Consider the following 18,111-nt stretch of genomic DNA (forward strand, 5'->3'; position numbering starts at 1 on the left):
TCGAGCGTTTGGCTCTTGCCCTGTTATACATCACAGGTGATGTGCAATTCATCTGTATTTTCTGGAGACACATTCTGTATAACACCACACTATCAAACTGAGCCTAAATCTAATGGTCAGTGCAGTGAAATGATGCGAGAGTTACAGCATCAGAGAAGCGGTTCAGTTATCGTGTTCGTTACCTATTCCAAATAAATGCTACTGAAGAGACACACTATGAAATAAGCTTCGTGCAATATTTACTCAATTGTGGAGCAACTGTCCTCCATGAAGAAACAAAATAACTGCCAGAAAATTACTTTATTGTAGCTTGACGTCCAGTATTGTGTAAAATTCTACAACAATCCGCCATGTTTAAAATACCGGATGTGACGTATATTAGACACAAACAAAGCGCAGTGATATTCTCGTCCGAGTCAGAAGATGGCGCTATAGGTCCGTTTTTTAATGTAACTTCCAGCGATTAAAGGACCGCGATTACGTTTTTGGGTCAGCTCAGCATCGTAGTTGTTAGAAAGTGTCTTCTTTGTTAGTTCAAATTCTGTAATCAAATTATGTGATATTTCTCTATTTTCATGATCAGAAATAACACACAGGAAACTAACACAATCATGGACCTGATCTTCAAGAAGAATAATGGCGCATCCTTCCTATCGGACAGTCAGGGCTGTCAAAATGTTGTACATTTGTTTTTTCCCGAAGAAAATTATGGGTTTTTAAATTATTAAATTATTAAGTTATTATCGTAGTAGAACGATTCATGAAAAGTTTCATGAGAATGCCAGTGAAACATGAACACAACTAAATTCCCGCCTCGCTCACGCGGCTTCATTGGAAATATTAGTGTGAAATATTCGTTTTAAAATACTTTACCACAGCTTTATAATTGGTCTTTTTCACTGCATCAAACCTACACTGCGGTTGATGTGACCCGCTTTTGGGCGCAGTGATAGCATGGAAAGGAGGGGGCATCCGCGCTCGTTTCGGGGATGAAGAAAAAAAAACTATACGCACAGTAGAAAGTGAACTGCAGTTTAAGACTGAATGGTCCAGCAGACGATACGGGATTAGGTGTTCTCGGATTTCGGGTAAGAATACACTTATAGAGCTTTATAGAGCATTCGGTGCATGTCCCAGTAAACAAAACCTGCGCTGCCTAACGATTTACATTGATAGGTTTTTGGCGTAGATTTTTTGCAACTTGTAGCCTATTCGGATATTTGGTGTTTGGCATTCTGGCTAAAAAAAGTTTCACCGATGATTTTTAAAGAATGTAAATTGTTAGAAGATAATGATAATCCTACCTACACGACTACACGATAGGATAAAGTTCGCTATTTCCACTGCAACAATGTTTCTGTCCATGGTGCTGATTTACGCAAAGCGCACGTCCTGGTGATTGATTATAATGGGTTAAGACGTTCGTGAAAAGTTTCTCGTACTTTTGCATGATGGAGTTTTCACTTTTGTTCGCAGGATATTTGATGACGATTGCCTTGAGTTAGTTGCAAATGAGCAATGGTTGATACGGTAAATATGGAGAAAACGGACGCCTACGTCGCTTCTTCGCACCAGCAGGCTTACATATATATATTATTCAGCAACCGAAGCATTTAAGACCATGGGGAGAATAATGAGAATGAATTTTATCACCATTTTATTTCTGTCACTTTTGTTGTTTTGCGCACTGGCAAGAAACGTCTATGAGAGGTCACTGGTACCCAGAGCTGCAACCCGCTCCGTGGCCCGAATGGACGGTGATATAATTATTGGAGCTCTCTTCTCTGTACATCACCAACCGTCTGCAGAGAACGTGGCAGAGAGGACGTGTGGGGAGGTCAGGGAGCAGTACGGGATCCAGCGGGTCGAGGCCATGTTCCACACCCTGGACAGAATAAACTCCGACCCCAACCTTCTACCCAACATCACTTTGGGCTGTGAAATCAGGGACTCCTGCTGGCACTCCTCAGTTGCATTGGAGCAAAGTATTGAATTTATACGGGACTCTCTCATTTCGATCCGCGACGACCGGGACGGTCCGAAGTGGTGCTTCGACGGGCCTCCGTTGAGTCAACCGCCCGCCACTAAGAAACCCATAGCTGGTGTGATCGGTCCTGGGTCCAGTTCAGTGGCCATTCAGGTTCAAAACCTGTTGCAGCTGTTCAACATCCCCCAGATCGCTTACTCTGCCACCAGCATTGACCTGAGTGATAAAACTCTCTATAAATATTTCCTAAGAGTGGTACCATCTGACACGCTACAGGCCAGGGCCCTTCTGGACATTGTTAAACGCTATAACTGGACTTATGTATCGGCTGTGCACACTGAAGGTGAGTGAGCAGTTGCATAAATCACATTCCTGTAGTCCTCTTACTTAACCTCTTACTTAACCTCTATAACATGTAATGAACCACGTGTATGTTTATCTAAATAAAGGTTTGTACAGTTACTGTGCATAGCGATTTAATTGTTTTCAGTTATAATATTACATAACATAGTTATAGAGTCTGTTCACCAAAAATAGTTTGAAGCCAGCTGGTATGTAAAGACATGGATAGTTGTTCTTATTTGTTAGCCACAGGATGGCCATGTCACTCAGACGTTCTCAGAGTGGTGAGCATACTGATGTGTTCTAGTCATTTCAGACGTGTCCTAGATAGCAGTGAAGGCATCTTGGCAGGTGATGCATTTGCCTGGCAAACCTGCCAAGAGGGACTTTATGTAAATGATGCATTTAGCAGGTCAGTTAAAGACCTGCTCTCCTTTATCCTCACACTTCCAGCGCTACGCTCAATATATTCATGCCCTCTGTCAGAGAATTCTTCCTGAAATATTTGCGGAATATGTTCTGTTTGTTTACAATGATGTGGCAGCATTATAACTCCATAGCAGAGTTACTGTGAAATTGAAAGCTGAAATGACTTTTTTTAATGAAAGCTTTTGCAGCTGGTGCAGAAAGTATTTCAGTTTATACCGGGTGATATTTGTGAGGTTTGTGATGTTTGTCTCTGAGCATCATGCACTAGTCATGTACTACAATCATCAGATTGTTAATCTACTGATGGATTGGGATGAGGTTGGCAAGGCACCTGTAGGCACGTTACCTTTAAGCATGATACTTTTGTTCCAGGTTCATGGCAGTCACGAATGGAACTTTTAGTGCATGTCTGTTGTCAAGCAGTCAGAGAGAAGAACTAGTTTGCAGGAGTATTAGAATTACTAAGAGGAGCTTAGGGTGACAAGGCTCCTGCTGTCCCCAGTCCCAGCATGTGACGAGTCCACTCGGAGCACTGACCTAACGGCCCCGGTGAGGCAGAGACTTCCATGTCCATCCATTTTCTCCTAGGGAACTATGGTGAGAGTGGGATGGAGGCTTTTAAGGAGCTGGCTTCCCAAGAGGGCTTATGCATCGCTCACTCTGACAAGATCTACAGCAACGCTGGTGAGAAGCACTTCGACCGTCTGCTGCGCAAGCTTCGCGAGCGGCTGCCCAAGGCGCGGGTGGTGGTGTGTTTCTGCGAGGGCATGACCGTCCGCGGCCTCCTAATGGCCATGAGGCGCCTCGGCGTAGCAGGAGAGTTCCTCCTCATTGGAAGGTGATTAACGCCACCGACGGGCACCGCACCAGTCAATTATTGATACGCTTGATTTGTTTTTCCCCTTTAAGACTCATGCTTACTCTGAAAGGACTTTGGAACGTTTGAGAGTTTGTTTGTCATGGAAACTAGAGCTAGCGTTTGTTTGATTCTAAAACCACCATGCGGTAAACCAGCAGAAACCTAGCAGGGATACGATTTCTCCTCAGGTCAGGCAGGACATTCTTACGTCTACATCCCCTTGAAGATGTCAGCTCATGCATAATACATCCACACTGTCCTACTGGGTCAGATCATACCGATAGATACTTGTGGAGGTCAACAGCCTGCTTGCCAGATAAGAACTGTGTGTGAAGTCTCCTCCTTTGTGTAGTATCACTATCCAGGGCTGCAGTTAAATGCTCTTTAAAGGACATTAATTTAAACCCTTCATATTTCCATGAATTGTGGACTATTGGACACAGAAATGAAATGATCATGAAATCGCTGATTTTAAAGCAGTGATGCAGCTGGTTTCATATTCAGAAGATATCAGAGTGACGGACTGTGGGATGTTGTTCTTTGACAGACTGCATGTTCTCCCTCAGCAGGCGGATACCCTTTTTTTTTTTTTGTTAAGATGAAATTTTTTTTTTCTACTCTCCAGCCGCCAGGGACGTCTCTGAGGACTGAAAAAGAGAACATGAATTGGCCAAGGCTGTTCTATTCTGGGTCAAGGAGAGTGTTTCGAAAGGGGCTAATTCAAAGCTTTGCAGTAACTTAGGAAAACAGCACCAGTGACTCTGAGATAGTCAGACAAGTTCTCAAAGTGACTATCAGATTCATAGTGTGTCATTCATGACTGGGATGTTTCTTCTATATATGTTCACAGGACTCGATATGTATCCCTGAAAACTGCTTAAGTAGTTGGATTAATTGCACTTTATTAATTCAAGAAACACTAGTATCCATCAGTTGCAAGAAGTGAGTTGCCTACATACTATGATCAGGCACCTAAGAATAGGCCATTCTTGGCACACGTTATGGAGAGGGTGCTGAGAGACAGATGGCTGTGGTGGCACAGAGTAGCCACACAAATTAATCTTTTTCAAGAGGAAAAACAAACGGTCACTGTACTATTCTGACATGTGTCTGATGCATGATCACTGGACAGTTCTGAATTCTGAAAGTGTGTCTGTACTGTACACGAAGGCCTGCAAAGGAGGCCTCCCATCTACTGACGTCCTGACTTTTCTGATCCCACTCGAAGAGCTGCAGCAGCATAGCTGAATCCTGCTGATGCCTGAGAGAGAAGGCCATCTGAAGACATGCTCAAAAAAGCACCTCGATGGCTTTGTAATGAGCTGCTTTTAATGTTGCCAGACTCAGTACTTAAGAGTAATCCTGTCTGACAGTATATGACAGTATATCCTATATATAAAACATATTAAAAAAAAGATTGTAAAACATTATACAGTTATGTTCACATTTACAAAAATGTTATTAAGTTAGATTGAAAACATCAGATCATATTTCTGTGGTCTCAGCCTAATGAAAGTACTGAGGTAGAAAACAAGCATTTCTTCAGTAAAATCCCATGGCATCAAAGGAAGGGACGGGAGGATGTGCCAAGTTTAGGAAGCTTGTGCTAAACTAGGTCAGTTCACTCACGTGTGTCAGTGTTTGTCGCTCCTATTGTTCCGGCATCGTAGGTGTGAATCCGTAAAAGAAGCCGGCAGTAATTAAGAGACTAATGAGACTTCGCGACCTGCTCCCGTTAGTGACGGCTGGGCGGATCGAGACGAGGTGGTGGAAGGCTATGAGCAGGAAGCAGCAGGTGGCATCACCATGAAGCTTCAGACAGAGGAGGTCACGTCCTTTAATGAATACTTCCTGAAGTTGCGCCTGAAGACGAACACCAGGAACCCGTGGTTCGCCGAGTTCTGGCAACATCGCTTCCAGTGTCGCATCCCCGGACACCCGCAGGAGAACGCAAACTACAGGAAGAACTGCTCAGGTGAGTGTGAGCTCTGGGACAGTCTCTGCTGCAGGTAACCAAGGAATGGGGAGTGGGAGTGGGAGTGGGGACTCCAAGAGAAGCAGGTAACATGCACAATTAAAGAATGATGGGCTCATGAAGAGAAAATCTATGAAGCGCTGTCCTCTTGAATTGTGAATGCCTGTATTACAAACCTTGTCCTCTTTTGATCTGTTTGTATTTTGAATCATTTCTCTGCTGACTAAGATGGTGACCTAGGTAAATTGTTTTTGTTTTGCTTCTTGTTTAGTATAAGCAATTAGCTTATCGATATGCTCCACAAACACTAGCATAAGCATTAGACTGCGTAAAACAATGCTCAACAAGCATGTTTTCAAAGTCACAAATACTTTTGTCCATCTTCATTAACTGTGTGATATATTTACGTTTTCATCTGAACATTCCTAAATGTTGCCGTAAATCAAACAGTCGAGTTATTTCCAGGACAAACGTAAATATAGACAAGCACGCAACTATTGCTGTCTGATCTGGTTTATGTCTGATCTGGTTTACGTTTTTTTTACTTCTTTTCCATCCTGTTTGCACACGTCTCGTCATCCTGTTTTCATTTCATTTACTTTCTCCACAGACTGAAGCGACATAAGCCATACACTTGCACTCTTAAGGCTTCTTTAATAAAGGCTAGGAACATATAGCACAGTAACAAATACCTTTTTACAAATGCTGACACCAAGAAATAGTCATAGTGTGCTGTTCTGTTACCTCTATTATTTTTCTATCTAGAGCTACGAGATGGTAAGTAAATATTCCTGAATGGATAGCTTGGATTCTCCCTACTTCAGCAATATAGATAGAGGTCAACTGATATCACACAATCATGTATTGTATCTTCAGATCATTATATCATCATGGTCATTAAAGTCTGAAAGTATGTGCTTGTCATAATTGTTGATTGTTGATGCTGATCGTCATAGTAGTAATAATACAACACAATAAAGAACAAATAATGTGTATCGGTAGACCTCTAATATATATGAAGTTATTGGGATGTTCTGTGAACTGCAGATAATAACCCTGGACACTTTCTTGTATATGACTTTAGATCCCAATAACACTGATGTTAGCTATCACACGCCAACTGCCTTTGCTGCATGTTCCAAAGAGGGAACCTTACGGGCCACCATGCACCTTTGGTTGCTTATGCACACAATGAGATCTGAATCAGAGGGTTCAGAATAAAGACAGCAGCTGTGAATGCATTTCTAATATCTCTGTGTATGCTCTCCCTAAACCACTTCTCTCTGCACTATTGAACAAATGTGTGTCTTTATATGATACTTATGATATACACAAATCATGGCTTTAGCGTCACAGTAATGTCGCAGTTGCAGTGCACGTTGGCAGAGAATGGGATAAATCAGGCACTTTATCATACATATACAGGATCACAGTAGGATCAAGCACCATACCATACATTTATAAGATCACAGTAGGATCACAATACTGGCTTGTCTCCTTTGCAAGTCATTTCTAAAGTACAACTTCAATGACAATTTTTTTAGCTATTTCTTGTCTCTTTTCTTCCTTAGTATCTGATTTTCAGTGTTTTTGTCCCAGTTTAGCTATAGCCAAAGGACAATTCACATTCTCAGAAGACGTCACTGAAAGCTCACAGGCTGGAAAGATGGGGACCAAAACATGGCCCTGTTAATGCTTATGTAGCAAATCACAGCACGCTTTTAATTGGCACGAAAACACAAAGCAGACACAGGAGGACGTTTCAAGCTCAAATAAGTCTGATTCACACGCTTTCCTTTTCCTCCAGCCATGAACAACTGCTGAAATATGTTACCCTGTATTATGGCTATGAATGCAATATATTATTGTACAGAGAGAGTGCTGATGAGTGTAATAAACATCGTATTTTATAATTTATGTAATTTATTCTCTGCTATTTCTACAGTAGTCTCAACCTTCTGCGTAATATCATGAGGGCAGATATAACATGTTTAATCTCATGAGTGAAAAGGCACCGGTTCTCATAAAGCATGTCTTGGTTTTGTCTGCTGCATCCAGCTTGCTGCATCCCACTTAAATGGATAAGTTGAACTGAAAGTCTCATCCTAATGAGATGTAGCCCACGTTATTTTAATAGATTTGTTTCTTTCTCTGCAAAATCATCAGCTGTAATGCCTGATGCTGCTTTTCCTGCCGGCTTGGTCCAGATCACAAGGCGCTGTGCACTGATAGGCTGTCCTTTGGTCCAGATCACAAGGCGCTGTGCACTGATAGGCTGTCCTTTGGTCCAGATCACAAGGCGCTGTGCACTGATAGGCTGTCCTTTGGTCCAGATCACAAGGCGCTGTGCACTGATAGGCTGTCCTTTGGTCCAGATCACAATGCGCTGTGCACTGATAGGCTGTCCTTTGGTCCAGATCACAAGGCGCTGTGCACTGATAGGGTGTCCTTTGACATTTGCTGTTTCCTTTCACGTTATGGTGGCTCCTAAACCATAACAATTATGTTTCTGGGATTTTTAGAACAGTAGTGTGTCATCTCTATTCTGATTTGTGGTGGGAAACAGCCAGAATGAAAGTATTATGAGTAAATTATTAATTTCTTCACCCAGTTAACAACAATAACATCCATTACTAATTAAAATACTGTGGGATTGCAGAAAAGAACTGTGTCTCCAACGAAGCAAGCATGCTTTTAATCCTCTGGTCTAATGATGCCGGTCTTTTGATTTGAAAGAGTATGTAATGTGTCCTGCTGCCCATAGCATTGGAGGAATCATGGGTCTTTGGACACCCTATCATTCTCTATTCTCTCCACTACACTGTCTGGAACTCTAGGATGATTTACCATTGCTGAAACATGTGGCCATGTGGATGCTGCTAAAACAGGACCGTTCTATGAGCGGCTGTGTGATGTGGCACATTAATCAGAAACCAAACTCTCAACACATGTAAGAAAGGGTGACTTCATGTCAGTCCTGTTTGTATTGGCAGGTTATGAGAACCTGGAGGAGAACTACGTGCAGGACAGTAAGATGGGTTTTGTCATCAATGCCATCTATGCTATGGCACATGGTCTCCATGACATGCACCAGCACCTGTGCCCGGGCCACCAGGGCCTGTGTGAGGCCATGGATGCCATCGACGGCAGCAAACTCCTGGATTTCCTGCTCAAGACCTCCTTCACTGGAGTGTCTGGGGAGGACGTGTGGTTTGATGAGAATGGGGATTCACCTGGCAGGTATTTCATTTTTTAAGTGTAGATCATATATTTCTAATGACTTGTTTTTGTATTGTACATTTTAAAATAATCTTCATTTTCTTTTGTAGTGACTATGGTGACTTGGGGGGGGGGGGGACTTTAGCTTTTGGTTGGTTGAAGAAGTGCATGCTGGGTATTTTCTTTAGAAAGGATAGCAGCATTCTACCCTTCCGTCTCAGGTATGACATAATGAATCTGCAGCATGTGACCCCTGGTGTGTATGACTACATCAACGTGGGCTCCTGGCACGAGGGCATCCTGAGTATTGATGACTTCACGATCCAGATGAACAGGAGTGAGATGGTGCGCTCAGTCTGCAGTGAACCCTGCTCTAAAGGAGAGATCAAGGTGAGGCTTTGAGTATAACAGGAAAATGGTCACATGACATGTATGGAGAAATGGATGGTAACAGTAGGGAAGAGAAAGAGAGAAGATCTGTTTTCTACAGAGGCGACAGAGTTCTTTTCTGTTCTGACAACAAGCTGTGTGACAAAATATGTGACTACTGTGACTACCCACTTACAAGTAGTATTGAGAAATAGTGGAGTGGTGTATCTAGCAGGTGTGTGCTGTTCCTCTTACGCTCCCCCTCCAGGTGATCAGGAAAGGAGAGGTGAGCTGCTGCTGGATCTGCACAGCCTGCAAGGATAACGAGTACGTCCAGGATGAGTTTACCTGCAAGGCGTGTGAGCTGGGCTGGTGGCCTGATGAAGAACTGCAAGGTAGCACAACTCTTCAGTCTCACTGTCCATGTGGCTCTCACGCTGGAGACCTGCAGCACACTGGAGCTGCACAGCAAGAGCAGCTAGTAAATGTGCAGGGGTAGTTAGAGCAGCTAGTAGTGCAGGGGTAGTTAGAGCAGCTAGTAAATGTGCAGGGGTAGTTAGAACCACTGGTAAATGTGCAGGGGTAGGTAGAGCAACTAGTAAATGTGCAGGGGTAGTTAGAGCAGCTAGTAGTGCAGGGGTAGTTAGAGCCACTGGTAAATATGCAGGGGTAGTTAGAGCAGCTAGTAAATGTGCAGGGGTAGGTAGAGCAACTAGTAAATGTGCAGGGGTAGTTAGAGCAGCTAGTAAATGTGCAGGGGTAGGTAGAGCAACTAGTAAATGTGCAGGGGTAGTTAGAGCCACTAGTAAATGTGCAGGGGTAGTTAGAGCAGCTAGTAAATGTGCAGGGGTAGTTAGAGCCACTACTAAATGTGCAGGGGTAGTTAGAGCAGCTAGTAAATGTGCAGGGGTAGGTAGAGCCACTAGTAAATGTGCAGGGGTAGTTAGAGCAGCTAGTAAATGTGCAGGGGGAGGTAGAGCCACTAGTAAATGTGCAGGGGTAGTTAGAGCCACTAGTAAATGTGCAGAGGTAGTTAGAGCAGCTAGTAAATGTGCAGGGGGAGGTAGAGCCACTAGTAAATGTGCAGGGGTAGTTAGAGCAGCTAGTAAATGTGCAGGGGTAGGTAGAGCCACTAGTAAATGTGCAGGGAGAGGTAGAGCCACTAATAAATGTGCAGGGGTAGTTAGAGCAGCTAGTAAATGTGCAGGGGTAGGTAGAGCCACTAGTAAATGTGCAGAGGTAGTTAGAGCAGCTAGTAAATGTGCAGGGGGAGGTAGAGCCACTAGTAAATGTGCAGGGGTAGTTAGAGCAGCTAGTAAATGTGCAGGGGTAGTTAGAGCCACTACTAAATGTGCAGGGGTAGTTAGAGCAGCTAGTAAATGTGCAGGGGTAGGTAGAGCCACTAGTAAATGTGCAGGGGTAGTTAGAGCAGCTAGTAAATGTGCAGGGGTAGTTAGAGCCACTACTAAATGTGCAGGGGTAGTTAGAGCAGCTAGTAAATGTGCAGGGGTAGGTAGAGCAGCTAGTAAATGTGCAGGGGTAGTTAGAGCCACTAGTAAATGTGCAGGGGTAGTTAGAGCAGCTAGTAAATGTGCAGGGGTAGTTAGAGCCACTACTAAATGTGCAGGGGTAGTTAGAGCCACTAGTAAATGTGCAGGGGTAGTTAAAGCAGCTAGTAAATGTGCAGGGGTAGTTGGAGCCACTAGTAAATGTGCAGGGGTAGTTAGAGCCACTAGTAAATGTGCAGGGGTAGTTAGAGCAGCTAGTAAATGTGCAGGGGTAGGTAGAGCCACTAGTAAATGTGCAGGGGTAGTTAGAGCCACTACTAAATGTGCAGGGGTAGTTAGAGCCACTACTAAATGTGCAGGGGTAGTTAGACCCACTAGTAAATGTGTAGGGGTAGGTAGAGCCACTAGTAAATGTGCAGGGGTAGTTAGAGCAGCTAGTAAAGATGTGCATGGCAATCAGGCCACTGGCTCCTTAAGTTTTCCTGGATGAGTCACAGAGTCCAGAGTCAGCTTCCACTCAGCACAAAGGGTACGATGTGAATCTTTTTGGACTCTGTTCCTGTAAAGTCCAAATTATTATAATTCATCCAAAGATCCATACCAAAGTTAAAGACCCATATTGTGATTTGGTTGTTGAAGAATAATGCTTTGTCCTATTTTCAAAAGGTTTCTCCTGACACCTGAAGGCTATTTATCATTTTACAGATTGCTCTCTCGGTGCACTTTATAACAGACCTACTTCTTGCTTTTCTGGCCTGTTTTCAAAGGTCTCCTGTGATGTTCAATGTCAAATCTACCCTCTTATATATTGTCCTACCTGTGTATGTATATGTTAGTTCAATGCACGATACATTGAACACATTTTAAGGCTGCTCCTTTACATCTGGGTAACTTAGGCACTGATACTTCAAAAGAATATATTTTTGGGTTATACAATGTCACAATGTTTGATACATATAGTATGTCAGGACATGGTAATCGGGACAGGTACATTAGATATGTCTCAATATATTGCTAACACATTGGTCTCTTTATGTCATAGATCGTTCTCTAATTAGCTGATTTGTGACCAAGCTCGTTAACTCTTTAACTCAGTAACCCATTAGTGTGCATACACGAAGCGGCACGAGAGTGATGAATGTTGGTGTCAGCAGTGTGGGGAGCTTCTGCTCCTCCAGAGCGCCCCCAGGTGGATGCTGTAGCCTCTCTCTTGCCGCAGTCCCCCTTCCCTCCCCTGGCCTGGCTCTGTCTTACGGCCACTCCCTTAGTGGAGAGTCTGTTTATTTTTAGTTGAACTGGAAACCTACTTTAGCACTTGGTGCATTGGAGAACTGGTCACACGCAGATGGCCAATATTACAGCAGAAACAGGCAATCCAAGCCACACGCCTTTGTTATTTATCATTTATATCTTTTGCGTTCATGTAACTAATTCCAAATCTCTGCCCCCTGCTGGCCTCACTTAGTGTGTTTATATTTATTTATATATATTTATATTTATTTATATATTATTCTGACATGATTACCAAAAGTACTTTGGGCACCGGCATATAAGCACAGAATACAAACTTTTATTTAAAAGCTTTTCTTCCATATTTACCTTTTTGTCTGTCGTATAAGATGAATCCTGCAGAAATTCTATCACTTTTCAAACTTGGCATTAGAACTGTTTGCTCGTTCAGACATCAAATAAATGGAGATGGACCCTCATGAACCCTCTCCAGACTCTTACTGCAGTCACTTTTACTATCAGTAAAATATGCAACAGCTTGCTTCCTTGAATTTTGAATCCTTTAGTGATTGGCCAAACAAATCATATTTGTTTATAGTTTACAGAGTTTTGCTTTGTAATTGTCTTGTAATTAGATTTTTGTTTTGTAATTGTCTCCACAGGCTGTGAGCCCATTCCTCTGCGCTACCTGGAGTGGAGCCATGCTGAGTCCATCGTAGCTGTGGTCTTCTCGTGTCTGGGCATCCTGGTGACCAGCTTTGTCACATTCGTCTTCATCCTCTACAGAGACACGCCGGTGGTGAAGTCCTCCAGCCGTGAGCTCTGCTACATCATCTTGGCTGGGATCTTCCTGGGCTACATCTGTCCCTTCACTCTCATAGCCCGGCCCTCCGTGGCCTCCTGTTACCTGCAGCGCCTCCTGGTGGGCTTATCGGCCTCTATGTGCTACTCAGCCCTGGTCACCAAGACCAACCGCATTGCACGAATTCTGGCGGGCAGCAAGAAGAAGATCTGCACGCGGAAGCCGCGCTTCATGAGCGCCTGGGCCCAGGTGGTCATTGCCTTCGTCCTGATCAGCGTGCAGCTCACACTGGAGGTGACGCTCATCATCCTAGAACCCCCAGAACCCGTCAAGTCTTACCCCAGCATCCGGGAGGTCTATCTCATCTGCAATACCAGCAACATGGGCATGGTGGCGCCGCTGGGCTACAACGGCCTGCTCATCCTCAGCTGCACCTACTACGCCTTCAAGACGCGCAACGTGCCGGCCAACTTCAACGAGGCCAAGTACATCGCCTTCACCATGTACACCACCTGCATCATCTGGCTGGCCTTTGTGCCCATCTACTTCGGCTCCAACTACAAGATCATCACCACCTCGTTCTCCGTCAGCCTGAGCGTCACCGTGGCGCTGGGCTGCATGTTCACGCCCAAGATGTACATCATCATCGCCAAGCCGGAGCGCAACGTGCGGAGCGCCTTCACCACGTCGGACGTCGTGCGCATGCACGTGGGCGACGGCAAGATCGCCTGCAGGAGCAACAGCCTCATCAACATGTTTAAGCGGAAGAAGAACGGCCCCGGGAGCGCAAAGTAAGTCCTGCTCAGCTGCAGTGTAGGACAGCCTCTCTCCGTCCTGTTGCGTGAGTACCAGTACCCACGGGCCCGGTCTCGTAATTCACGCGCCACTCGAGACCTTCAGGTCATGCCATTTCAGGGGCAGCCTTCAATTAACAGCTTGTGCAGACATCTCTGATTTGCAGGTCGACTGCAATTAAAACAGACACACCCAGGGGGTCTCAGCAACAGGGACAAGAGACGCTCTGCTCCATATAAGCCTCTATAGAACCGTTTAATCACCATTACATGAATCATTGCTTAAGTAGAACTTAAACAAAGAAATTATTGAAATTTAATTCTTCAATGCAATATAACAACGAACAGAAAACAAATATTTAGTAAATATTTGTTTATACATTCAAATTATAATGCGTGATCAAACAAACTGACAGCAATTTTTACATGAACCAGAAATGTTGTTCTTGTGTCCACCTTTCTTGGTTCCTGTGAAATAACTGCCATCTTTATTTTGTTCATAGTTCTAATGGAAAGTCTGTGTCATGGTCTGAACCAGGTTCAAGACATCCTCCGAAAGGAGAACACATGTGGCACAGACTGTCTGTGCATGTGAAGAGACAGGAGGCCGGCTCCAATCAGATGGCTGTCATCAAACCTCTAACTAATACCTACCATAACACAGGCCTGGAGTTCTCAGACCTAAGCACCAAGACTCTGTACAATGTAGCTGAGGAGGATGAGGGCGACCCAGTCAGATACAACCCCCCAGTCAGCCCTGCTATGATCGCTCACAGGCAGGAGCCTGACATCAAGCCTATGAAGGAAGGGGTTGTGGAGCAACAGCTTTACACCCCCGAGCAGCACCTGCCACACAAACGCATCCTCCCCCAGCACGCTACCGCGGACCTCCTTCAGGAGGTGGTGGGCGAGCTCACCTCCAGCATGTCTGATCTGGACGACATTATTAACATGCCTGACCCGGACGCTGGGATGAGGCCTGCCTACCCACCCCTCATCCTCCCAAACCTGCTGGGCCCTTACTCGAAGGAGCCAATCTCCCCTCTGGAGGAGGAGGACGAGGAGGAGGAGGAAGAGGAGGAGGTGGAGGGTGAGCAGTTCGGTCTCCTCCACGGCTACATGTATGACAATGCGCAAATCCACGATGAGGAGGACCTGGTGCAGGTTAAGCATGCGATGGGGGACTCCGTGTCCCTCATGCCCCCCTCTCCTTTCCGGGACTCTGTGGGTGCCGGCAGCCCCATACCCAACTCCCCCGTGTCTGAATCCATCCTGTGCACACCGCCGAGTGTCACATACGCGTCTGTCATCCTCAGAGACTACAAACAGAGCTCATCTACCCTGTGAGTGAGCTTTAAAAAACACAGAAAAAAAACCAAACACAATAAGCGACCCTCATCAAGTATCACGTCATTTGGTGTCTCTGGATTGCAATATAATAACCAAACATGAGCAAAAATCTGACTCGTCCTGTAAGGGAGTTTTTTTATTTTTTGTTTTTTGCAAGTAATTTCAAAGGAAAAGTAAACTTCAGGATTTCACTATGGACACTTGCATTTGGAATAAGTGTTTGTGATTTAAAAGAATTTTTCAGCATTTGACAAGCTGACAACAAATACATTATCACTTCTTTCCAGACTACACAGTTTATGTTTGATTTTATCATATGGTCAAATGGACTCTCATAAATATGTATGAGTGTGTATGTAGCAATAAATGAAGATTTAAGCATTATTAATAAAATGCCTAAACTGTAGCAAGTAGAATATGTAAATTGAATGTGATTTCTACCACCAATGCAACTTTTCTAAGTTGAAATGAAACCTCGACCTTTAGTAAGATAACATAACGATATTAAACAACATCATATTCTAAAGATGGCACAAACATTCTTGTAAGAATATTATAACATAAACATATGCAGTAATTTAGGTATAAATTAACAAAAATATAAATATATAGATAGATAACTGTCAGAAGCTTGTTAAGCTGTAGGAAACTGAACTGTTATATCTACACATCAGTGTTGTGATGTCTTTTTGTCAAAGCATTTTTGTAGTTTGTTTTTTATCTACATTTTTATGTGAGATCTGTGAATGTTTACAACATTAATATTCTGTACAGATTAACCTGGTGGTTCCCATTTATTTATACAATTCTTTTAATCAATACATTTAGTCTAAACCTCTACATGTAGCAAATGATAGATTGCTCAAAAAAGCAATTTAAATGGTCATAACCCCAGTACAGCACACACATTCTGGTAATGTCAAACGTTCCTTTGCATTCTAAGGCTTTGACCTGATTTCCCCTTTTGGTCCTTTTTCAAACTGCGGTGTGTAGAGTGCTCTGTCTGCTACGTAACTGTGTCGTCTCCAAATTAAATGTCTCTTCAGCTTCTGTCCATTTCACGTGCCACAAACTCTTCATAAAGTCAATGTATTATAGATAATTAGGGAAGCGCTTTTGCTCCACAGGGCCACCGACGGCAGTTTCTCCAGAATGTAGCTTTAATCACTCCAGAATGTAGCTTTAATCACATGTGTGGCTGACATTCTCTGTTAGTAGCATGCTCAAGGTTTCAGAGCATAGGCAGCATCATCATGCATTCAGTTATAACCATTTAAGTCACATCCAGATTTATTAAAATTGTTCTAAATTGTTAAGTGATCATAGAATATTGTCTTGTATTTTGCTAAATTTTAGCTTAATATTTATGATTGTTATATAGTATAAAGTTATTTTCAGTGCAATATTGTTCCCTCTCATACTTAATAGCATCGTATAGGCTTGAACTCATACCACAGCTGTAGCAGGATCAGTGTCATACTGTCATAATACTTTGTGCATACTGTACTAATACACAAGGGTGAGAGGTTAGCAAGCATTTAAGGTCATTTCGATTGAGCTTAGATTTACTTTACGTTTAAGCCTGAGTTAGCTCCCTAACCCCTAAAAACATCTTTGTAGTGTAGCATTTCCCTGCTGTCTGCAAATCCTTGCTTCCTATTATTCTGTATGTAGATGGATATTAAGCCTACGATAAGCTTTTTGTTTCCTCAGATAGACAAAATATGCACTGTATGGTGATTAGTTAAAAACATATATAAATATGTTTTCTTAGTCATGTTAAATTAAATACTATATGTTTTTGTAAATGTGTTCTCAGGGTTGTTATTGTACATAATTTACAGTTTTCACAAAAGATATGATAAATATTACTGGTTACTGGAGTACATCCATATAGCACAGAATCTGTGTGCAGAGAGATCATTTGACTATACATTTGTTTATTTGAGTTTATTTGAGTATATTTGATCACATTTGTTCTGCTTTACTGGTGCAGGAGTATTTTACCTGCAACAGATAAATGAAAATACTTTGTACAAGGATTTCAGTACTAGCAAAAATTGGAGACACTTTAAATAATATCCCATTAGGATATTATGGACAATGGACTGTGGACATTGGAAGCATCCTCACCCATCTTAACTTTCTATATCCTTTACATACACTGAAACCATAGCCTACATGAATATTTAATCCATATATCCACACAATAAAAAAAAATGTTTAAGCTCACAATGTTCTAATTGCCCCTCCAGGTGTATAAGGGAGTTGAGAACCTAAAAGCTCCTCCCCCAAGATGTTAGGGAGCTGTGATCCTACAAGATATCTATTATATTTAAAAAAACCCTCCCTAGAACAGAGTGCTTCATGGAGTGCTGCTCTAGTGCTGTGTTGGTACCATATGTGAAGGTAGCACATATATTCCAATGATTGCTTTCACCTCCAGCATTTAGTGAATCACTGGGTTCTTCCTGGTATGGATCATCATGATTTAAGGCATAGTAATCTTCATCTTGAACAAGATGATCAGTCATTAATGTAACTGATTTCCTTGAACAAAAGAAAAGCTGATTGTTGTTTTATAGCCATTAGAACTAGAAGTATTTCATTTATTATTATTATTATTATTGATAATAATAATACATTTTATTTAATATAGTGCTTTTCAGGACACTCAAAGTCGCTTTACAATACAAAACAAGTAGCATATAGAATGTACAAAATATTACATTATAAAACAAAACATTAAAAATAGAGAAATAAGAAAAACAAATAAGAAAGAGATGAATGTATAACATCATAAATTAAAAGCGGATCTGAAGAGGTGACTTTTTAAAAGAGATTTAAAAGTGGAAAGATCAGAAGAATCACGGATGTGTTTGGGAAGATTGTTCCATAAGGTGGGTGCAGTCACTGAAAAGGCCCTATCACCGATGTTTGATCCTACATGGTATGGACAGAAGATTTGCATCAGAGCAACGAAGCGACCGAGAGGGAGTATAGTGATCAAGCAGATCGGTGATGTAAGGAGGTGCCTGATTATGGAGGGCTTTATAAGTAAAATAATTTTATATTGAATACGTTGTGTGACAGGGAACCAGTGTAGTTGAACAACAGGTGTGATGTGTTCACGAGAACATGACTGGGTGAGAGGACGTGCAGCAGAGTTCTGAATGTATTGAAGTTTATTTAGGATTTTGTTAGGTGTACCATAGAGAATGCTATTACAGTAGTCAATTTGTGATGT

The 18,111-nt window shown here is 42.7% G+C and overlaps 1 protein-coding gene across 3 annotated transcripts; it reads left to right on the top strand.

The window, feature by feature from the left end:
* Positions 1 to 1,015: 1,015 nt before the first annotated feature.
* Positions 1,016 to 16,672, top strand: grm1b (glutamate receptor, metabotropic 1b). 3 transcript variants are annotated; one of them, XM_076978867.1, is made up of 10 exons: positions 1,016 to 1,088; positions 1,477 to 2,330; positions 3,347 to 3,596; positions 5,357 to 5,592; positions 5,821 to 5,832; positions 8,586 to 8,832; positions 9,033 to 9,201; positions 9,449 to 9,575; positions 12,581 to 13,511; positions 14,018 to 16,672. In XM_076978867.1, exons 2-10 carry the CDS (start codon positions 1,622 to 1,624, stop codon positions 14,859 to 14,861), a joined length of 3,525 nt encoding a protein of 1,174 aa, XP_076834982.1. In that variant the 5' UTR covers positions 1,016 to 1,088; positions 1,477 to 1,621; the 3' UTR covers positions 14,862 to 16,672. The 3 variants fall into 3 exon arrangements, with proteins under 3 accessions (XP_076834982.1, XP_076834984.1, XP_076834983.1); XM_076978869.1 differs by having other exon boundaries at positions 14,053 to 14,295; XM_076978868.1 differs by lacking the exon at positions 5,821 to 5,832.
* Positions 16,673 to 18,111: the final 1,439 nt, after the last annotated feature.

This window comes from Brachyhypopomus gauderio, chromosome 17 (assembly GCF_052324685.1).
Source record: "Brachyhypopomus gauderio isolate BG-103 chromosome 17, BGAUD_0.2, whole genome shotgun sequence".
Lineage (NCBI taxonomy): Eukaryota > Metazoa > Chordata > Actinopteri > Gymnotiformes > Hypopomidae > Brachyhypopomus > Brachyhypopomus gauderio.

Bases quoted from the DNA above. Each gene is read 5' to 3' on its own strand.
- grm1b (XM_076978867.1), top strand. From the start codon at position 1,622: ATGGGGAGAATAATGAGAATGAATTTTATCACCATTTTATTTCTGTCA. The intron at 2,331-3,346 runs GTGAGTGAGCAG...ATTTTCTCCTAG, and splicing joins ATCGGCTGTGCACACTGAAG to GGAACTATGGTGAGAGTGGG. The intron at 13,512-14,017 runs GTAAGTCCTGCT...TTTTGTTCATAG, and splicing joins AACGGCCCCGGGAGCGCAAA to TTCTAATGGAAAGTCTGTGT.